This window comes from Oreochromis aureus, linkage group 22 (genome assembly GCF_013358895.1).
Source record: "Oreochromis aureus strain Israel breed Guangdong linkage group 22, ZZ_aureus, whole genome shotgun sequence".
Taxonomy (NCBI): domain Eukaryota; kingdom Metazoa; phylum Chordata; class Actinopteri; order Cichliformes; family Cichlidae; genus Oreochromis; species Oreochromis aureus.
Window position 1 is genome coordinate 16,505,047 of NC_052962.1, and position 23,432 is coordinate 16,528,478.

Genomic DNA, 23,432 nt, shown 5'->3' on the forward strand with positions numbered 1-23,432 from the left:
CAGTGTGTACCTTGGCTGTCTACCTTGCTAGCTGCAAACTTCTGCAAGTTCAGAAGTTTTTGGACAAAGACAATTTTAGCAGATTTTGCCTCTGCACACCACATTTAAATCAAATAATCAATATCTGACTGAAGTGCAGACTTTCAGCTTTGATTCAAGGGGTTTTTAAAAAGTAGTGCATTAACTGTTTAAAAATTACAGCTATTTTTATACATAGCTCCCCATTTTCAGATGCTAAAAAGTAGCTAGAAAGCTGACTGACACACAGGTTTCTTGGCCAGGTTAGACCTGTTCTCTCACTACATTAAGACAAATTAGGCAGATAAAAGATCTGGAGTTGATCCCAAGTGTTGAACTTGCATTTCGCAGCTGTTCACAGGAACTCTTGATATAAGGTTGAAAGACGTGTTAGTACAAGTGAAGGAGGCCTCCATTAACTAAATAAACCTTTGAGAGAGACAGCAAAAACATTAGGAGTAGCCAAATCCACAATCTAGTGTATTCTTAAAAAGAGGACAAGCTCAAGTCGTTTCCTTTCACAACATCTATCCAAGTAAGGAATACTGTCAAAGAGGTAGGTGCATCATTATCAAGGTCTACAATCAAGAGACGCCTTCATGAATATAAATGGAGCAATGTGCAGTTGTTAAACAAGAACAGGAAGGTTAGATTAACGTTTGCCAGAAAACATCTAAAAGAGTCTGGACAGTCCTGAAAAAATTATCTGAACAAATGAAACCATGATGAACTTCCACCAGAATGATGGAAAGAGAAAATTATGGAAAAGGAGAGAAACAGCTCCTGATCCAAAGTATAAAACATCATCTATCAAACATGTATGGCTGCCAGTGGAACCAGGTCACTGGTGTTTATAGATGAAGTGACTGCTGATAGAAGAAGCAGGATGAATTGTGAAGTGGACAGGGCTATGCTCTCTACTCATATTCAGCCAAATACTGCAAAACTCAGTGCTTCACAGCGCGAGTGGATATCCAAAGCAAACAGCAAAGGCAACCTAAGAGTTTCTCAAAGCAAAGAAATGTGATAGTCACCTGATCTCAACTCAATAAAGCAGCTTTTCAGTTACTGAAGACAAACCTGAAAGCAGAGAGACCCATAAAAAAGCAGCTATGGCCTGGCGGAGCGTCCCACGTGAGGAAACACAGCATTTCGTGATGTACATGAGTTCAAGACTTCAAGCAGTCAACGATTACAATTTTTATCCAAGTATTAAAAATAATCCTTGTATTTAAAATTCTATTATTTTGTCCATTTCAGTTTAAAACTCTAAAAATGAGGGAGTACGTGTAAAGAAATGGCTGTAATTCCTGAACAGCAGTTAGATCATTTTTTAGTATTTTGGTTTAGTTTACAGCAGTGGACTGATCTGCACTTAGGTTTAATAATACATCTACACAGAACGCATGATATCCAGTGAGCTAAAGCAGCTGATTTAATCATACATTACTGAAGCCTTAAATGAGTCTCTAAGCCTAACTTAAGCACACTTGGCACAACATTTTTGACCTCTTGGTTGTTGAGATCTACATGAAGTCAACGAGAGCCAATCACCTGCTGCTGTTCAGTCCTTCTCCTCTGTATGCGTCACTGTCCAGTACATACGGTTTAATGCGCAGATGCAGCTCCTCCCTACATACTGGCAGTCATCGCTGATCAGACAGAATGCATAAATAACAGATGAGCAGGAAAAACCTAATTAGCAATCTGTTCCCCGCAGGGAAAACAAGCGTTGAAACATAGTTTGATGGAATTTAGGAGGGTTTTTTCACCCCATTTTCACTAATAACTGGCAAAAGGTGTCCATAGAGCCTTGGGGCTAGTTTCTTCACACTGACTTGATGACTCACTAAAACAGACGATGTGTGTTGTGCTTTCAAGGATCTGCAGGATCCTCAGATTTTGTGAGAGTGACATTTTTGCTGGAGTCATAATAGCCACTGCACAACACAGGTAGACAGGCAACAAAGAAGCAGGGAAAGACCTTGGAAGAGTGAAAGATGGGGGAGAGGGGATGGCAATTGCTAGAATTATGCCAGACAGAAAGCAGCTGAGGTTTGTGGGAAGCTAAAAGAGAAGAGGGTAAGTGGGAATCAGTTGAAAGATAAAGGAGTTTAGAAGGAAAAGCAGCGGGGAAAATTGATCCTGTCAGACTGTTAGAATGTGCTTAGCTTGTTTTACTATTTTTTTCAGGTACGAGATTTTATGTAATATTTCCGGAGGTATTTGCAACTAACGTCTTTATTGGAGCTCTGCATGGGTACTATTTTAACTTGCTGGCTCCAAGGTAACACCAAAAGCTGATACAATATAATGGATTATTCAGTAACGCTTGTAAATTTTATCAGATTTCTGAGTCACTTTCCTTTTTTATTTTGCTTTTTGTTAATTTATTACTTTGTTTTCCAGACTAAAACTTATGCAGACCTTGGATACAGATGTATACGCCCTGATTAATCTGATAAACTGAGTATTTAGTACAGCAGCTAACATCAAAACCCAGTTAGATCCAAATATTAAAAAGAGACAACATGTCTCACTAAAACTGGTTTGCTGGAGAAATTAAGACATGATCGATAATTGGTGCTTATTATTGGAAAGGGCAAGCTACAAATCAATGAAAATGTTACTTCTTTCCCCCTTGGACGCCTACTAGGGGTAACCCAGTGGAAACTGAGCAGTTTCTGTCATATTTCAGGCATCCAGAACAAAATGACTACGTGTGCATCAGAAGTCCGAGTGATCTCCGCCTACACAGGTTACTATGGATACCCTTGGACAAATCCAGACATCTTTATTGATGCATATTAAGGTGTCAAGTCTTGTCATTAAGGGAACGGGGTTGGTCGCCTTTATCATCTTCCTTCCAAACTTATAAAGCACCAGAAAAAGTAACAAGCCACAAATACAGAAATGGGCAGAGAAACTACAAAAAAAAAAAAGAAGAAAAAAAAACATCCATCAGACCAAAGAAACTGAGCTGACTCTGAATATGCTCGGGGGGTGGGGGGTGGGGGTACCCTTTAACATGATCTCTAAAGCATAGCAAGTAAACACAAATTCAAGTGACACACTATTACTCATGACGCTTGCTTGCTGATGTTGGGCAGGCTGCTTTAAACTGTTCACATGCTGAGCTGCCATGTACTTCTCCTGCACAATAAAACAAACACATCTAGCACGATCTTTCTATGTCTGCAAATCACGATGGCAGCAGGCATTTATAACTATATGCATGACATACCTTAATTGTGTAATAGTCAAACAATTTTACTTTGACAGAAGAAAACACACACACAAGCTCAGACTAGACACCGCCTTTGTAATTCTAAGGTCACGGCGGAGTTCACATTTCGTGAATACAATGCTGGATACATGGGGGTCCTTAAGCTGGCTAATAGCTGCCTGAAGAAAATGGACTGAGACGGCCGTGTAAGTACCTTCATGGGCAGACGATATTGACTTTTAAAGGGTAAGGAACAAATGGAGTCAAATGAAGAGTGGGCATGACAAATGTACAACCTTCAGCAGTCAATGGAAAAGCATCGCTACAAGGTTAAATGGAAGTGTAGCAGACGGGCAACGGGCTGCCTAAGGGGTATGGACAGAAAGTGCAGTTTGTTACTGCACAGCATGACAGATGTGTAATCAGTGTACCCATGTTATAAACTGCATACACTGAGGAGGAAGAAACAGTGGAAGAATTTTTAAAAAACAGCACGAGTGTGAAGAGCGAGCAAACTTCCACTGCAAGAACAGGTTTTGGGTAAATGCAGTGACACTGGCAGTGAGTGCTTTTCTTTCACGATGATCACAAACGAGTTACTGCACTGATAGGCTTCTTGTGGTGGGTGTTGACACTGGTGGCAAATGGTGCAAGGTCTAATCCACACACCCACAGTCGAGCACACTTAATGAGCATCACTTTCGACACGAAACTGCAATGATGATAAATTAATGACGGTGGAAACAGGAGTGATAGCTACATGTATAGGCGGCAGCTGCAAGCGGGAGGGGACAGTGGGAGGATTTTTCCACACCAAAACAATCCCTTGTGCATAACGCTGCCTCATTGGTCACCATTTCCCAGCAGTCATGTTGTCATTCTGGCATCACAACGAGGCTGCCTTTGTTTTCTGCTCCACTGTGTTAAGACATTGTGGGAAGCAAATGTTGATATAAAATAAAATCTGCACATGCATGTTTGCAAAGGCAATGGGAATCTTTCACTGCATTTTTTTTTTTTCTGTTCCTTAAGAATATGTCTTTCAGATACTGTTCATCCACAGATGAACAGTATCTGAATGTATGTAGTTGTTTTTTGGGGGTTTTTTTGGCCTGACACTTCTTTTGCCCTCCAGTTTCTTCAAAATTTTTAAGGACACGTTGAACCTACATGGGTCAAAAAATAATCTTTTATATCTATCAAACTGTGTTATCTTTGCAATCTAAAGAAATTATGTGTTTTGCAACAGGCTGTTAGGAACACAGTGTCTAGTAATACAATTTACAGACACAATTTTTCAATTCAATTCCATTTTATGTATAGGGCACCAAATTTAAAGAAAACAAAGAAAACCCCATCAATGACCTCCTATGAGTAAGTAATTTGGCGACAGTGGGAAGGGAAAACTCCCTTTTAGCAGGAAGAAAACTCCAGCAGAACCAGGCTCAGGGAGGGACAGCCATTAGCCGTAACTGTCAAGAAACTGACTAAAAAGGAAAAGGAAAACAAAAAGATGGATCCGTGGGCAGGTGAAATGGGTGGAGATGATCATTATTCATCTCTCTGGCATCCCCGATCAGTCTGTCAATGCATAAAAAGGTCTGAACACCCAGCTACTGACACAAACTGAATAAAGGTACTTAAATGACAAACCGTCAAGTATTCACTATATTTCCCATTGTCTCTGCATCAATCATCCCTAAAGCTTTTCAAATCTCACTCTTACATTTAAAAAAAGGAGAGCGTAAAAATAAAGAGGCTACTCATTGCTTTACATTTGTCACCACCTCTGATAAGTTTTTCCAGTCTATCTCTGTGACACAACCTTCACACTTCTTACCTGTAACTGGCAATCTTATGTGTTTACCAATGTGAGAACGTCAGAATTAAAGCTCGCCAAAAACACCAAACCAAATGTTTAAAAAGAAAACTGCGATTGAAGTAAAGATGTTCTGGCTCAGACTGAAATATCAGCGCACTAATAGTGTCTTTAGAGGGTTAAAACTTTTAGAAACTACTCTGATATCACGCCTAATGCAAACAAGGGGACATAACAAGCCTCTTTACGTCTTATACCAGAGCAACTAGATTCCAGCCATGAAAAAAAAAGACACATTTCAAGAGAAACCAATCAAAATTTTAAATCAGTCCAATTTCTAAATTTCTTCTACTCCAAATAAGAATTGACAATGGAAGATGTAAAACAACAGCATAACTCAGGAAAATCATACTCATAACAAAATATTTTCCAGACAGAAAAATGAAGTCAATGCCGACTCCCGCTGGATACAGTAACATATCACTCTATCAATCTGCTCGTACTCTACCTGATGCAGCTGTAGTGTTTAAAGGTGCTGGCGGCCTTCTGACATTCCAGACACAGCTGGATTGCACCTGGATAATCTTCTTCCTAAAGAACCAGAGGAGTTATAATGTTTAATGCATGTTACATGCCACAAAAATATAGAATTTTCAGTGTGGCTTAATGGAAAAACTAGTCCATAATCACACCAGGTGAAAGCTCCGGATGATGGTTTACTATGATAGATTTACGATTTTGATCCAGTCTAATACTACAATTTTCTTAAAATGCTTATAACAGCAGGTACTGTGCAAATAACCGAGGATTACACACAGTGGCAGTGAAATCTATTCCATATACTGTACTGCTGACCTTAACAGCACATATAGATTTGTATTTGTCTCTCATGTTTGTGTGGGTTTTGCTTTCAATGTTGAATCCCCACTGATGTTTGACCTGTTACTGTCAATTAATAACACACTGTGTGTGTGTGTGTGTGTGTGTGTGTGTGTGTGTGTGTGTGTGTGTGTGTGTGTGTGTGTGTGTGTGTGTGTGTGTGTGTGTGTGTGTGTAGGGATTACTATACCTCGAGCATCTCGCTGAGTCTTACATCTGTTCTTTGCTGTGAGGGGGAGCAATGACAAGCAGAAAAACACATGAATACAGCATCAGACACCTAAGAGGACACAATACGAACTCATAATCTATTCAAACTAGCTCTGCGCTTTCCTGCTGTGATCATGTTGGCAGCATATTTTTCTGATTACAGTGTGAGCAAATGATTAAAGTGATTAAAAGAGAGCATGTCTGATTAACTCCCAGCTTAATTTTAAATCATGTGTAGAGAAACTGTTGCAGTGATTACTGAAGACTGCACTTATTTGTTAATAGTAACATCACACTGTGTTTATGAAGGGATGTCAGAGCAATGTAGGTCAGTCAGAATCAGAGGACCACATCATACTTAAATGATTTGGCAGGTCAACCAATACACAATAGTAAATAAAAATAGTAGAAAGAAAATAGTGCACAGGAAACTGTATTCATTACAGTAATTCAAAGGACAGCACCAAGACCAAAGTCTGAATTTACATAATAAAGCAGGAAGGTGAACTGGAATTAACCAAAACAACAGAATGAATCCTTGCAGGATGACCTCAAGAACCAATTAAAGATCACTGATGTGTGATACTGAGAACCTAAATATGCGAGCGTAAAGCACCGTCTCCACATATACACCTGAAACTACATGTTTGTTGGGCACCTCGTTGCTCACTTCAAAGGTGACATGAGTTCAACTCATTACCAAACCACAGATATTTCACCCATCTACACTGAACTCACATAATTTTATTGACAGTCTATTCCATGCTCACTGGTCACTACATCACTGTTAACATGTAGTGCTTGTTAGCAGCTGTTACCAGTTGCTGAAACACAGAAACCTGTGGTTGCTCCAGCAGAGCTGATGTTTCCCTGGTCCTTATTTCTTACCACTGGTCTCCCCCCAAAAATAAAAGCTGCATAGTAAACCATGTGAGTTAACTTTACCAGGGTCTTGATGGTCCTCAGAGACTTGAGCAGGCCTGTTAGCAGGTGTCGCCTTCTCTGATTGGCCAGGAGACCGAGGCTGGCCTCGGTGAATCCCTCCTTGGCCACACTCAGTTGCCTTCACAGAAGAAGTCTCAGGTCAATGTCACCAGGCATTCAGAGGTCAAAAACAACACGGTAAGCAGCACAAGAAAAGATATATACACACAGCACTATAGCCCAGGTAGTAACAGATTTTAAGTAATAGATGATTGCATCATTATTCTGTTCTGCTTTCAGTGCTGTGTAAAGGTCTTGAGGTTTGAGCTTATAACTAATAATTCCATCAAATCTGACAAGATCCCAATCACCGCTGGCTGAAATGCAGCCAAAACTATGACAGAGCCACCTCTGTGTTTTACAGATAGTACCTCTCTCGTGACCCCCTACGTACTTAATGGCAACAATTTGAACCAAAAATGTCTCATTTGTATTCATCACTCCATAACATCTGTTGGCACCGATTTTCAGTCCAGGTCTTGTGTAATTTGGCATAGATCAGCCTTTTTTCCTTGTTTCCCTTTCTTAAGAATGGCCTCTTGACAGCCGTCCTTCCACTGAGACCATTTCTGATGAGGCTTCAGTGAACAGCAGATGGATTAACTGAAAGGCGAGATGCATCTCTCAGGTCCCATTGTCAGGCCTTTGCTGTATTTTCTTTTGTGACTTTCATATACTGTTTATTTTCTGTAGATAGTAAGTTTATTCCTGACACTTCTTCTTTTGTCCTTCACTTGTCCCATTCCCTCTAACTTATTAAGGGGGCACAGCACACAGTGCTGACACATGCCAAGTTTTCAGCTAACAGCTCCTTGGGAATTATTGGTGCAAAAATACTATTTATACGTGTCAAACTGTGTCACCTTTGGCAATATCTTAGATTCAATTCAAGAAATGAGCCACTAACAAATTGCCTAAAGATACAATGTATAATTGGTTCTTTATTAAGTCGCTGGTTATGTCTAGACACAGCACTGGTACATCGCTTAAGCATTTTTATGCTTCAGTGTTTCAGGTGAGTGTTAAATAGCTTCATGAACAAACAAACAAAAACAAAAAAGGGAGACTCTAAAAATTTTTCAGGTAAAAGGACTGGACTGAAAATGAGTGAAAAAGCAGCCAATGTCAAGCAGCCAAGAATAAGTTCTGGCACACTGGAAGTAAAATATAAACAATAGGAGGTGACTCTAGACTTTTGCACCTGAAGATGGCTGTTTTGTATTTATACAAATCACTGAAATAATTGAGTATCTGAGCTTTTTTGAAGAAATAAGCATGAAACAAGAGCCTATTATTTAAATTTAGAAAGAGTGACAGGGGTAGGGTAACCATATGATTCAATCCAGGCCTGTAGGACCTTTGATGCCATTCCCCAACACATCTTGTCCATCTACACTTTATTATAAAAAGAAACTGTTACATAGCAGCTACATGTCCACCGAAACCTTCAGGAATTAGCAGCATAAAGCTTTGTCTTCTACCACCCACACAAACCGCATAGCGGCTCCAACAAACGAAGAACAGATCATGTCTGGTGGCAGGTTTTGGACAGCTACTTTATTTTAAGAGCAACAAGACACAAATATTTCTCAAATGTGACCACATCAACAGACTGAGAATATCTGAATGGAAGCCATTATGGTTATGAGGAAAGCGCTTAATATGCAGATGCACTTTGAATGAGCTGTTTGAGTAGGTTTCTCAGAATAGATGGTATGTAACAGAACGCAATTACCTCCTTGCATTAGTGCAAATGACTGCTGCCAGCTGCAGGTTGGTCTGTAACGCCGTCACTCTCTCTAGCTCCTGTAAATAAGAAATGAGACGGTAAGAAGAGAGAGAGCAACATACTATGCCTTTAACTGCTTTAATAAAAGACTTTAGATTGAAATGGGTTATTACCAGATGTGACACTGTAGCTGGTATTTATTTTCACCCTTTTTCACTCAGTTTGTCTGTTCAACAGTATGAAAAAAACATGGAGACAACACCTGCAGCAGGTAGGCATTGAAGATGAGAGCATTACAACCCAACAAGATGTCGGTGTGAACCTTAACATGAGCCTTTAAGAACTCAGACATCATGGCTGGTGTAATCCCACTGCAAGATGGTCTATAGTTGGACAAAAGTTCTGAAAGCGCACCGACATAAAGACATCACCACACTTGCTCACTTATGGTACTTTCTATACAACAGGCCATTTGCTTAGCCAATCACTTCCCCCATCCAGCACATAAAGACATAACAGCAAATTTCATCTACATTCTGTTGCAAACAGACAGATAACACAAATGATGTTCTTATTGTAAGAAATGTATCACAGTCAAAGTATATCACAGTTTAGGAGAATAACTTTCAAAACACAGAAAAATCAGAGAATGTCTTCCTTCCCTTCAGTGTTGACATTTAGAAAAGGATCAATGAGCACTTTGCTCCAAGAGTGCAGTTATTATGCCACTTGAATGACCTCGGCTGAGAACAAGCACACCCTTAGCCAATACAGGGCCAACGGACAAACAGCTTACCGTCGTATTTTTGACTTTCCTTGTCTTCTTTGTGCTTTTATCTTTTTTTTTTTGATCTGCCAGATGTCATGCCTGAGGTGGGAGAAGCTTGTTGTTTGATCCTCTTTTATAATGCTGTATTATTTTTTCACAAGAAAGGTCCAGTGTTGGCAAAAAGAAAAAAATCCTCATAATACTGTCAGGCAAAAAACAACCTTTTACCAACGGAATATAGTCCAGGGAAATTCAATTTTCCACGGTTATTAAAAATAAACCAACAACACCAAAGAGGCACTTCAGCTGTGGGTACGAGAACAATAAGCCGATTCAAACAGATCTGCCCTTATGATCTTGAGTGTTGACAAAGACCTTGTCAAGTCCTCATAACACTTTGCAAGGGCTCATGTAATAGTCAGAGGTTTCTCTTGAGGTACGTACACCATGTGATATGGATGTTTTTCTGGATGACTATAAGACAGCATTCATGTGTCAAGATATAAATACAAAAAAAGTGTATTTTGAACATTTCTATGAAAATTAAATCCATTCCGAGGCCGACAGTATTTTAGTATGGTGGACTTTTAAAGTCCAGTGCACTTCCACCACCCACAGAGCCCTCAACAATCAGCATAAAGTAGCATTATCACCTCGTTGACAAAAATCAACAAAAACTGAAAATGTAGAAGCTTCAAGCCAGAGCTGTTACAATGTTTTACATCAAATTTGGTGTGTAGGTGCCAGGAAAGTCTTAATAAGAGCTTTTTGTCTTTTTCCACTGCATTCTAGTGTTTCTCAGCCAATCAAATTAAGCCATACATGATCAGTGTTTGGTTGTGATAATGCCATTAGTGCCAGGTACTGCAATACCCAACATTATAAAAATTTCCACTAAAGTTTAGTTTGTTTTCAGTAAAGCAAAAAAACATTTAAACTCGTTATAACACTTACGCTGATTTCTCTGATCTTTATTCTCAAATATGTATGAGTCACCAAGTATCTGAGTATTTCTTAATGATAAATTCATAAGCAGCAGGTTAAAAATAGCAGGTACCAGTGTGGCATTTGCGTGTAATTCGGTTATACTTTAAAATATGTCCTCAGAACTTGCCCTAAGATGTAGGAATGAGCTGGGATTTGGATGACTCAGCAGGTTTACCTCAGGTATAACTGAAAAACTGAGTGGAACAAATTGATTCATGCACTGGGAGCAGCGCAGGCGAACAACTGCAAGCAACATTTATTGAAGCCAGACTCATCAGAATGTTCACACCGAAGGGGATCGTGCAGTTTAAGTTACAGACATCACTCTCACAGCTAAAATCTCTCTTTTCACTCCCAAAGATAATGGCAAGTCAAAATACACGGTCTATATAATAACAGGACATGTGCACTTGTTGGAAAGTCAGGTCAATGATGAACCCATGAACCCTAATCATCGGTGTTCCAGTATCTACCATCCTCTATGCCATATATTGGTGATCATTATCACAGGGTTCGTACGCTTTTTTCAGGGTCAAATTCAAGCACTTTTTAAGCACTTTCAAGGTCCCTTTTTAAGCTTTTCCAGCACACAGTTGCAGCAACTGTGACGTTCACTAGTAGAACTGACACACAAAACAAAACAAAACGACTACACTACACACTAACTACACAAGAAAACACACTAACTTGAGACTCCAAACATGATAAACATCACAAATCTTTCACGTATCAAAACTCTCTCTCTCTTTTTCGCTCACTCGCTCTTCCCTCTCTTCCCAACAACCAAATACCACATGTTGCCGTATCATTTTTTGATTGGTCGACATGGTACATTTTTCCACCAATAGGGAAGGAGTGTTTTTTCTTTTTTCACTCACAAGCAAAGCGTGTTTGCTAGCGCTCTCCATAAAAAACGCCATTTTTACCGTTTCTTCCCGGAGTAAACGCCACTGTTTTATTCAGAAACCCCCCCCCAAAAACATCGGTTTTACGTGACCTATCAACACAATTTAAAAACTGGTATATAGCTTGAAGTCCGCACGTTAGACCCAAGTTGAAATGGAGGCTCTGGGTCCGTCGACCCCAGAGGGTTAATCAGAAAGCCTTAAGTTAGCTAGTTATGTATCGGGCTAATGTTTAAAGCTTTCACTTGAGTAAATTAACTCATATTACTGCTAAGTAATGTTAGCTAAGTTCACAGCATATTCCGTAATAGCGCTGCCATACTGCATCACACTCAGTGCATTTCAGTCATTTCTCCAGTGAGTTTAATAGCTAGCAAAATAACCATAATTTAAAAAAATAGCATGTGTAACGCATACGTACTGGAAAATTATTTACTAGCACTCACCTATCATGCGACAGGAGAGCGCAAACTCCGCCATTGTTGTTTTCCATCAAACACATTAAAACAGCAACCAACAGGTATGTTAGCGCACTCATCCCCGACTGTCCGAGGGAGGGCGGGGTCATATTGAAACAGACGCAAGGCAGCCCAGGCGGGAAATTTTGCTTTTATGCGTCTCATTTTATTTCTCTATCTGATAAGAAAACAATTCAATCAGATAGCTATTTATTGTGAATGAAATACAGTTACATTTTCAAGCACTTTTAAGCACCACATCTGAAATTCAAGCACTTTTCAAACCTTGAAAAGACGACATTAGAATTCAAGCATTTTCAAGGATTTCAAGCACCCGTACGAACCCTGTATTATAGTGTGGATACTCTAAGATATAAGTGAATCGAGAGACCAGCACGATGGCTTATATTAGTCTCTAAATCTTTCTGACTGGGAAATGATGCAGCGGAACCCCATCATCCATCGCTTTATGATGTTAAGGTGGTGAATATGGAATCTCCCTGAAAAATCCAGAGGGCTGTAGGCTGACTGAATGTGAGTTGGGATGGGTGAATGGAAACGCTGCACTGAAACCTCTGCCAGTGTCTGCTAATAAACTCTGCTGTTATCGTGACTTTGCAGAGTCACAGGGAGGGTTGCGGAAATAATGATCAATTTACTATTCATAGGCCGACCTTCAGATGGCTTCACAATGCCAGTGATCTCAGTCCAGTTTCACTTGATAGCACAGTAAAGCTGTCAGTCATCTGCTGTTTGGCCAGGATAAATCCTTGGCATTCCCTCGGATTGTGTATTTAAGTACTGTGTTCATTTTTTCTGTTTTTTTTAGTCCAATTTTTCACTTTGGGCTAAATACTTCTAATGTACAGCACATTTGTCAACTCTGTTTTAAATGTGCTATATAAATAAACTTGACCTTAACCGTACCAAACATCTGAAAACAAGATAACTTCAGTGAAATCAACACTCCTTTTGACACATGCTAGAAACCGATGGCTTCAACTGGCTTTTAAGTTTTATATTAATATTTACTTTTATCTATAACACACAATCAATTGGGTGTTTTGTATCTTGCCCAAGGCTACCTTGATATGTGGACTAGAGGAGCTGGGGATCAAACCGCTGACCTTTCGATTAGTTGACAGCCAGCTCTGCCTCCTTAGCCACAGCTGCTCCGATTTATGTAGCTCTCAATGGTTCATTTCAGTCCAATGCAAAGATCACTAGGTGATCAAAGAAGGGGTTTTATAGACTTAAGTTTTCATTCACATCCCAACTACGTTCTGCATTAAAACTAGAATGCTCCCCCCTCCGTTTTCTTCATCCGTGAATGGATTCAGATTTCTTATTGCCATGGTTACCAAAATTTAGTCATCATCGTTGCTGGCGTTGTTGGATGACACATTCACAGAAACACATCTACTGACAACCACACAGCGTCAAAATAACTACGTCCAATCATCGCGTCTCATAGGCTGAGAAAAGATGTCACTTTAAAGAGTGACTGATGTGTTTTGGAATTAAACTTCAGCAGCTGGAATACAGAGCACGTTATTCAGCGTGGTTTTGAGTCTACACTGGAGGCTTACCTTCACATAAGCAGGCTGTTTCTCCAGAATGAGATCGGCGACCTTTTTGGAAACCTGAAGACAAAGAAAGAGACGATAAACGTGAAAAGTAGAATTTAAAAAATGAAAAAAAGAATGAATGAATGAAGACTTTTTGATGTTCTTCCCAAATGTCACCCCACAGAAACTGTTTAGGCCACGCAATCTCGCTATTGAGGTTGGGCTGAGAATAACAATCAGGGATGTCTGCTGGCTCTACGCAGCTGAATCCTTTTAAAGGGAGTGTCTCGCATTCTCCGTTTCATTTCATTCAGTGTCCTTCTCAATAACGTAACTCTTGTTTCTCTGAGAGAACTCTCCTTTTCCTCATTTCCCTTTGTGTTTTCTTGTGTTCCCCTCTGTATGCCTTTGATTTACAGCTAAGGTGAAACTGTAATTACTGAAAAAGCTTGTGCCCATATGGTACAAAGCACAGCATTAAAGGAGGTCATGAGATCAGGCTGACCCACCTCTGCTACGTGTGACGCCCATCACAGCTTTTAGTGGAGAAAGGGGAAAAAGTGAGGAACACAGGAAAATGAATAGCTTCATCCACACTGAAGGATCAGACAAACAAGGTCACACTGAATGAACGAGGTGGAGTCAACTCAAGTTTATTTATCCAGTTTAGTTGTTAAAATGCCTTCAATTAAATATTTTTAAGCATTAAGGAGTGTATCTGCATGACTATCGCTGTTAAACATCACGTTTTGAACTCCATGCCCCCAGTTTGTAGCACGTGCTCTCTCCGAGCTCAAGCTGTCATAGGCGTCACAGGATATTATCCAACAACGTGCTACAAGAAGTTTATCCAGCAAGAGATCATTTCTACCACACGTTTACAAAAAAAGCAGTAATTTCAACACTAAGCAACTTAACTTTGGATTTTTTTTAAAAACCTGACTACAGATACATGAGCTCTAAATACTGCTGCTCATTATAATAGCAAAGGGCAATCGCTTATGCAGCAACCAACCAATCTCTCTCCCACTCACAGTGAGCAACCTCTCTTCCATTTACCATGCAACTACATAAGCCAGCACACACCAAGTGGAGTCTTACAGGAGAACAGAATAAACACGAGTAGTTGAGGTAGCTGGGAGGTTTTTGTATGTGCTGATACGCGGCAGACGAGGCTATGGGTGGGGATGACATTTCAAAGTGTGTTAAGTATGCGTGGTAGCAAACCGGAGACCTGAACAGATGGGAAATGCAACTCAGCTGAAGCAGCTCCTTCAGCAGGTTTAAAGCGTGTGTGTGTGTGTGTGTGTGTGTCTCTGTTAAGATTTAAATGTATGCATAAATTGCTCACCAAGGAAAAATTATTCAGTACTCAGAAGAGGTGCAACAAATGTGGCAAGAAAATGGTGGAGACAGAAAACAGTGAAGTAACGTATTAATGTGAGCCCAGAATAACCCCCTTAACCACTCACGAACCTATCCCAAAATAATGCTATAACGCCACCTATTGGCATTTCACTGATTCAATTCTAAACTTTTTTCTATTTTTTTGTTGAAGGAAAACCACCCTCCTACCTAAACCACAAGGCCAGAGTCATTAAATCTCAGCTTGCTCTCACACACTCTAATGGAGGTTAATTGTGCAGTAGCTGGGCTGCAAAGCCGTAACAGTGCTTGGAGTAAATACTATCCAAATCTAGTGGCCGAAAATGAATGATAATCAACTCATATAAACACAGTAGGCATTTATAGTGGTAGAACAACAATAATAATAATAATAATAATAATAACAACAACTGGTATAAACATATGAGGTTCAGAGACTTTACACAGAAACCCACACACATACATACTCTGTTAGCAAAAGCTAACAGAGACACCAAATCATTGTAAAGAAAGCAGTATACTAAAAATACAGTATACATGGTGTAGTGCAGATAAATACAAACATGTGATAATTATACCAAATGCAGTATACTTGAGGCATACGAGTCAGTTTTCCTGATTAAGGCTAGCTAAAGTAAAATAAACAGCGAGGGTTTCACAGTCTTATAAAATCATATTTAACCTTGGATGGTAGGGGTGGGGGTGGAAAGCAGCCTGCTCTCTCACACAAGCAATACGCCCCAAAAAATGCCAAACAACAGTGAAAAAAAATTGCACAGCAGAAAAAGATGCTAAAGAGCTAATCAAAGCCACACCAGGAGCCAATCATGTTACGGCACTGACGCATGAGAGATTTACAGTTGTTTCTGCTGTATGGTTGCAAAAATGTTTCTCTTAGCCTGTATTCCTAAAAAGCGGCAACCTCTAAGGCAGGGATGTCAAATTTATTTTCCATGGCCGGCCGCAAACAGCCCACTTTGATCTTATGTGAAAGGACTGCTGAAACTCTGTCAGTGTAAAGATGTGTAACTAGACATTTACTCAATGAAATGACTTCATATAAGACAAAGAAGAGCAATTTCAACATTTGGAGCTCAGCGTTTCTACATAACAAAGAAACGCTGCTGTGGTAAATGAAAGAAATTTGTCAGCATGACTCTTGAGGCTTAAACTGTAAGAATTAAATGTGTAAAATTACTGAAATTTATCATTTAATTACTTTGGTGTATTGTGCATGACCATGGGGGAGTTCAATATCGGCAGGAATAGTTGTGAAAATACAGATCAGAGTCTAAAACTGGTCTCTCCCTTCACGTTTTTCAAAGCCATCCAATGGTCCAGATTGAAGATTGAAGGCTGAAGGCTGATTATGGCCCCCAGGCCTTTTGTTTGACACCCCTGCTCTAGTGGAAGTGCCAATAACTGACCGAGGCCCAAACAAACTGGCAAATACTAGCAGATAACCAAGCACCCCACCATCCAGTCTAAATATCGACACTTTTTGCTTAAAAAACTAACACAGTTAGATCTCAAATGCTATCATTAAACCACCAAAAAGGCTCAGTCTAGAAACCACTGGGGTACATCCATCTTTTACTGCTTATACAGTCTGTGTAACTGCATACATAGCATTTGCTCAGTGCTTTGTAGAATGAGCTGGACATGTTGATTGCATTGGCTAGATGGACTCAACCAATAATGAAGCCTTAACGTGATCCATCTCTGAGCAGCAGGGGCATAACCTGCAGGGGAAACAAGCTTTTAAATGTGGGTTAAAGACACTAAGTATTTTAAGCTCTTATATGCTGAATATAATCAGGCCACTGAGCAGATAAACAGTTATTTGTTTTTATTTTTGGTCCTGATGACAACTGAACTTAAATTTGTGTCTCTTTTCCCAATTTGACTGACTTCAATAGGAACTTGGGCCTCTTACTCCAAAAATGATGAATGGCTGTCATGTAGTGACACTTGCTTATAGATGGATTTTGTTCCAAACACAGTGTCTTTTATAATGTATTCTGTCAGTCAGACTACTAAATGGAGGCAAATGTCTTTTTCTTCTTTAAAAAACAAAAAAAACAAAACAGCACTACATCCCTGCTTTAAAACCATCTGCGGTCCTTTTAATGCTCTACCTGAAACATCCTTTTTTCCACAGCAGGACACCTCTAAAGCCTGATGCACACATGGAGAGCAATAAGGCAGTAAGGCAGGGACTGGCAAAATTTTAAAAACTGAACTGAGGAACAGAATTCATTAGTGCTGCAGGAGGGGAATTCATTTCAAGCTTTCATGTTTCATTAAAAATGGAGAATGTTCGTTCGCATTGCTAATATCAACTCTGCTGATATACAGCCTACATTCCTAAAAAGCAAGCCACTTTCAGATAGATGGGAAGAGCAATATAAAATTATATGGTACCACATTTAAGCTGTTTCTTTAAGCACTGGTCATGCATATTTGTACTTTATTACACACTGACAAGTTACTGCAAACTTTCAAGGCCTTGATTTGGAGGAGGAATTACTTTTCAAATTTTTGATAGGATTTGATGAAGGCCTTAGATGTATGAGCAAGCATGAGCGTCCACTTTAATTAAGGCCTTTTAGCACTTGTGTGCTACATTCAAATGATGACAAAAAGCATGAGCAGATTACATATCTGAACCCTGACATTTTTCGTATGGGCTGAAGTCTCGCAGCACGAAAAGGCAATTAGCTGTGAGACGAGCCTCTGTGGGCCAGCTGCGTGTCACAGATGCCAATTAAGCTTGGACACTGTGGCAGAGGCACGGGGCAGTTGTTCTCACCCATGAAACCACAGAAAGTTTGCTTCACCCTGCAGCAGATGATTCGCATAAATAGAGTCGCCGCAGCAGTTCTTCACACATCTCCTCCGTCAATGGCAAACACAGTTACCCGTACACACAGTGCCGTACAGTACTGTTACTTTCAGCTCTTGTACTCGACCCCCTGTTCCGCACTAACTCAAGCTCGCACTTAAGCTTACAGCCAAGTGGTGTTATAAATAAGGTGTGGAGTCTATCCACGGTATCAGCCAGCCGGAAAGGCCATCGCAGGACAGCTTTATGCTGAACATCTCGAAAGCACTATTATCGCCCCTTCAAAGTGCAATGCTCTATTTCACATGCTGATGACCGCATGAGCATGGACGTGTGCACATGTGACTAGGCAAGTCAGAGAGTGCACACACACACACACACACACACACACTGCCCACCTTTAGAAATAATCTTAACAAAATTGGCTGCAGAGACCCACAACACAAAGTTCATGCATATGCATGACTTCACAGAACAACTTTGCAACTTCTGCTGCACATTGTCTCAGAAATTCTTCTAAAGTGTGGAAAACGAAGCAGTCCCTTAAGCTGTGCTCCGGTAGCATGTTTCAAAGCTTGCATCTAATTTGCATTGCATAAGATAACATCGATTTTACTGCCAAACAAGTCTTTGAACTCGCCACACTGAACCAAATCAAAGCATGAAATCAATCACACACACACCCCGATACTCCAACAACCTTAATTTACCATTGAAAAAGTGTTTCGTTTCTTTAACCCAACAAGATGGACGAATATTGCACTGGCTTCATGTTTTAAAATGCCAAATAACCTCCTACAACTTTAGCAAGACTGGGACTGACAGGTGCACTTTTTATGGCTTTAACGTTACATAAAAAAGTCAAAAAGTACAGATAATCATTATTCATGTAAGGTAGGAAGTGATTTCCATCCATCTACATTTCATGTAGGAATTTGTCATAATCCTTAAAAGGAATAGTAAAGGATACATATATCTGCAAAGGTATTAAATCCACAACGACTTTTACTTTTTTTCCTATCAAAATGATTATCAGGTTATTTGTTGGAAACAGAACTTTTGAATTTAGTAACTTGTAGAACCTCTATTAGGAGCAACAACCTCCACCAGAAGTTAATGAGACTGGCACAACGACGAAGGGGATGTCTGGGTCATTCCTCTCTACAGAACAGTTTACAGATCCCTGGTATGTTGGGGATATCAGTTGAGTTAAAATCATCATTCCTTAATATGACTTCATTGTCATCACTGTTATTATTGTTATATTTCTGTTTTGTCAGGTTGCATAACCTCTCTAAAGGTTCAGGTCTGCTGCCCAATATATGAAATTATTTTTGATTTCCTCTGAGGAGCCAAAGCAGCCCCAAACCACAATGCCTCCTCCACCATGCCTCACATTTAGGATGAGGTTCTGGTGTTTGTACGAAGGTGTGGTGCTTGTCTGTCTAAGAAATTAAGACTTTTCTGCAAAAAACATTTCTTTAAGACTCTGTTAAAAGTAGATGTTGTGCACCTTTATTTATAGTTAGAAGAACCTCTATAACCCTCCCTCTCAGTCTTATATCCTTAATAGAAAAACTGACTCCAAGTAGCTTTTGAGCGATTCATTTTCACATAGATTCATTGCATTTTGCAAATCCTTTTCTTATAGTTTTATCCTGTCTCTTAAATAACCTCATAACTGAGATTTTACATAAGTTAAAAATAAACACATTAAATTATAAAATAATAATAGTAATAATAATAATAATGGATTGGATTTCATATAGCGCTTTTCAAGGCACCCAAAGCGCTTTACAATGCCATTATTCATTCACTCTCACATTCACACACTATATACTCAGGCCACTGAGTCAGATAAACAGGTCAAGGCTGTTCGTAGGCACAGGACTTTACATTTGCATTTGATGAGCTTGCTGAGAAACTTAGCTGGGGATTTTCTGCCTGACAGTACACTGGACCAATTACTGTGGCCATTCCCACAACGTGCTTGCAGGCTGACAGCCAGCGAGCCAGGGAGGCAGGGAGGCAGGGAGGCAGGGAGAGAGAGCGAAAGTGCGAGAGACAGAAAGCGTGAGAGACTGAGAGAGGATGTGTGAGGGTGCTTTTGTGTACTCAGACTGTAGAAACGTACAGGTCTCACCATGCCACGGGGCAGAAAGTCTAAAGCATCCTCTTAACTAAACAGGCAGCTCTGTGGGCTACTGCCAAAACTGTCAGAAGAGGGAAGCGCAGCATGTATGAAAAAGAGGGATAAGAGTCATGGAGGAAATAGATGTAGTCAAAAAAAAAAAAAAAAGGACAACAGTAGAGTTGAAGGAGCAATGGAGACAAACCAGTGGGCAAAAGTACAGAAGCCTGTCAGGGTGGAAGATAGGAGGGCAATATCTGCACTGCACTGTGGGGATTGAAAAAGCAGAGGGAAAAAGTGCTTCTTGCTCTGCCACATGATGCTATAAATAGAATTTGTTGACAGGCCATCTCTCCCGTCTGAAACTGCGAGTACCTGAATAACCTCAAAAGAGCAGCCGCTATGGAAATGAGTCTGCTGTGGACGAAAACGCAGGCACTGACGTCATGGCACAAAATTATTGACCTTCACTCAGTTTCTATTGAGCGTCGTCAGAATCGAGCATTTGTTGATTTTTGGGGTTTTTTTGTGTTTTTGTTTCATTCCTTCTTTGCAGTTTAAAACATCTCATCAAAAAACAAAAGTAAAAAGTGTTCTGGGCTGTTTACGTTCCTCTACAGCTCCATAAACTCTCAGCGTCACAGTGCTGACTATGGGTCTCAAACTGCAAATTACAGCAGTGTGGGAAAACCTGCCATGACTTAATGGGGCAAATGGAGAAACTCAACACTTTTATATATATGAAAACTCTCTTTTCAAGTGCATCATTATTTTAAAATGTGTTTCGACAGTGTGAGCCAGCAAGGTCGGCTTTAACGAATTTTATTGCTTCTGTTTTCCAGTAAAAAACTTAATAAACTGGACCTTGAGGCAGGGTCAGCTGAGGTTTTTGACATCCAACAAACTTTTATTGTCATGCTTTTTATGTAGTGTAGGTGTCATACTGGCACTTTTAAAGAAAGAAACTAGCAAATCTTGAACTACTTTCTCCAACATTTAAGTAAGCACATGGTAACAACAACATCAAAGCTTAAAGATGATGGGCTACAGCAGCAAAGGACGACACCGGGTACCACTCCTGTCAGATAAGAGCAGGAAACTGAAGCTATAATTCACACAGACTGAAAAAATGTTGCTTGGTTTGATGAGTCTCGATCATAGGGTCAGAATTTGGTGTAAACAACATGAAAACGTGGATCCATCCTGCTTGTGTTAACAGCTCAGGCTGCTGGTGGTGTAATGGTGTGAGGGATCATTTCTTGGCACACTTTCGGCCCCTCGGTACCAATCGCACTAAGCGTTGTTTAAATGCCACAGCCTGCCTGAGTATCGTTGCTGGCCATGTGCATCCTTTTACAACCACAGTGTGCCCATCTTCTGATGGCTGCTTGCAGCGGGATAACACACCATGTCACAAAACTCACATCACCTCAAACTGGTTTCTAGAACATGACGGTGAGTTCACAGTACTCAAATGACAGTCACCAGATCTCAATCCAACAGAGCATTTTTGGGATGTGGTGGAACTGGAGATGCGCATCATGGATGTGCAGCCAACAAATCTGCAGCAACTGTGTGATGCTATCAGGTTAATACAGACCGACATCTCTGAGGAATGTCTCCAGCACCATATTTAATCTGTGCCTTTAATAATTAAGGCAGCACTGAAGACAAAAGATGGTAAAACCCAACTAAAAAAAGACTGAAAGGGAGATTCCCAAATTCATTACAATCAGTCACGATCTATTTTTGACCATTTGGGCATTCAGGTATTGGTTAACTATTTAGTTTCAAGATTTTATATTTGTATATACATTCAATTAGATTTTTTATGTAGACTCACACACCATGGCAATTTGTTTGTCTGACATTCCTCAACTCAACAGCAGTGATCATCGTGCTTGAGTTCACTTCACTGCCGTTACCTAGCTACTTTTTATCTTTAGCCATTTTTGCTTTGTTTTTTCCAAAAGGCCTGGAAAATAAAGACAATCTACAGTACCCTACTGCTTCACAATGTGCTCTCCTGGCACAGAAACAGTGCTCTCTTTCTCCCTGCTATATTCACTGGATGAGCGAGCAGCTAGGGCTCCAGAGAATGACAGAGAGCAGTGCCGCACAGTGTGAGAGATAAAAGCAAGAGACCTTCTGCTGTTTCTAACTTTCACTCTGATTACTACACAACTAACACAGGCCCTAACAAATACACACACGCACGCGCACACACGCACACACACACACACACACACACACACACACACACACACACACACACACACACACACACACACACACACACACACACACACACACACACACACACACACACACACACACACACACACACACACACACACACACACACACACACACAAAACAATTAGTTGGACAACTAACTTACAAATGGCTCCAGGAAGGACTTTTTTGTCTTTTTTAACCCTGGAGAACCCATGGGGTCAAATTTGACCCCATGGGTTCCCTTGAAAACCAATGGGGTCGGATCTGACCCCATGGGTTCTCCAGGGTTAAAATTACGTGCTACACCTTTAGCAGAACTACAAAACCAGTTAGGGGTTTCCATGTCAAATGAAACAATAAAATGAAAAACAAAAGATGATTTGAAAAAGTTACAGGTCGAGAACAAACTGTAGATTATAAATGTTCACAAGCACGTGGCAGAAATGATCATAACATACACTGGCATGGTCTAATACCATATTGTGTTTGTGTGCCTTTAGCTTTGAGTTTGTATGAAAGTCAGAGAGTAAGAGATACTTACTGCTGCCTGTTGCCTTTTAAGTTTGTCTCTGTATTCCTCCAACTCCTGCAGGTTCAACTCGGGCGGGAGTTTCTACAATCACACACACACACACACACACACACACACACACACACACACACACACACACACACACACACAGAAATTCAAACATGCAACCTTAGTGTTTGCTTACAAAACCTCCCCTTTAGACTGCTGATAGCATCCAGTCTTTTTGCTTGTGCTTACTTGGATACCACTGCATGCTGCTTCCCACCACGCCTGGCTTTTAACACAGTACGAGTCCTCGCTCGGTGTGTGCCAGACAGAAAAATATATTCAAAGCAGAACTATGACACTATCAAATTTCAGGTGCTAAGGGCCAAAGCAGGGATTTCATTCATCTTGCAAGAGCAAATCCTCACTGTCGAGCATCTTAATTTTTAAAGATATCTCACGAGGCATTTCAAAGAGCCTAAGCTGAAGGTAGGTGTAGCTTTTGCTTCATTCAAAGAAAAGAAAAACAAACAAAAAAAATCTACTAAAATATACTTCCCCAGATCATAACTCTGATTAGTCAAGGTAAACAGCAAACAAACTCTGCTACTGAAAGAAGATATTACAAATCCATGGCCCAAAGGATGATAGGTAATTACTTTCCCCTTGACTGAGAGTCTCATTTCAGATGGTGTAGCAATACCAAGATAAATCTAATGAGATTTCACACCCTTCTTCTGTTGAGCAGATGCAATCCATCAAT

At 40.2% G+C, this 23,432-nt stretch overlaps 1 protein-coding gene across 5 annotated transcripts in view; it reads right to left on the minus strand.

The window, feature by feature from the left end:
* The window catches only part of vps50 (VPS50 EARP/GARPII complex subunit), a 116,444-nt gene that overhangs the window by 79,756 nt on the left and 13,256 nt on the right, over nucleotides 1-23,432 (minus strand). For 4 of the 5 annotated variants that reach the window (XM_031756891.2, XM_039605594.1, XM_031756892.2 and 1 more), the window contains exons 4-9: nucleotides 22,694-22,765; nucleotides 13,574-13,627; nucleotides 8,872-8,942; nucleotides 7,098-7,215; nucleotides 6,133-6,168; nucleotides 5,572-5,654 (exon numbers count right to left, since the gene is read on the minus strand). In XM_031756891.2, coding sequence (XP_031612751.1) covers nucleotides 5,572-5,654; nucleotides 6,133-6,168; nucleotides 7,098-7,215; nucleotides 8,872-8,942; nucleotides 13,574-13,627; nucleotides 22,694-22,765 — 434 coding nt within the window. Of the gene's footprint in view, nucleotides 1-5,571; nucleotides 5,655-6,132; nucleotides 6,169-7,097; nucleotides 7,216-8,871; nucleotides 8,943-11,972; nucleotides 12,018-13,573; nucleotides 13,628-22,693; nucleotides 22,766-23,432 lie in introns of those variants that run through there. The other variant, XM_039605593.1, reaches the window with a different exon arrangement.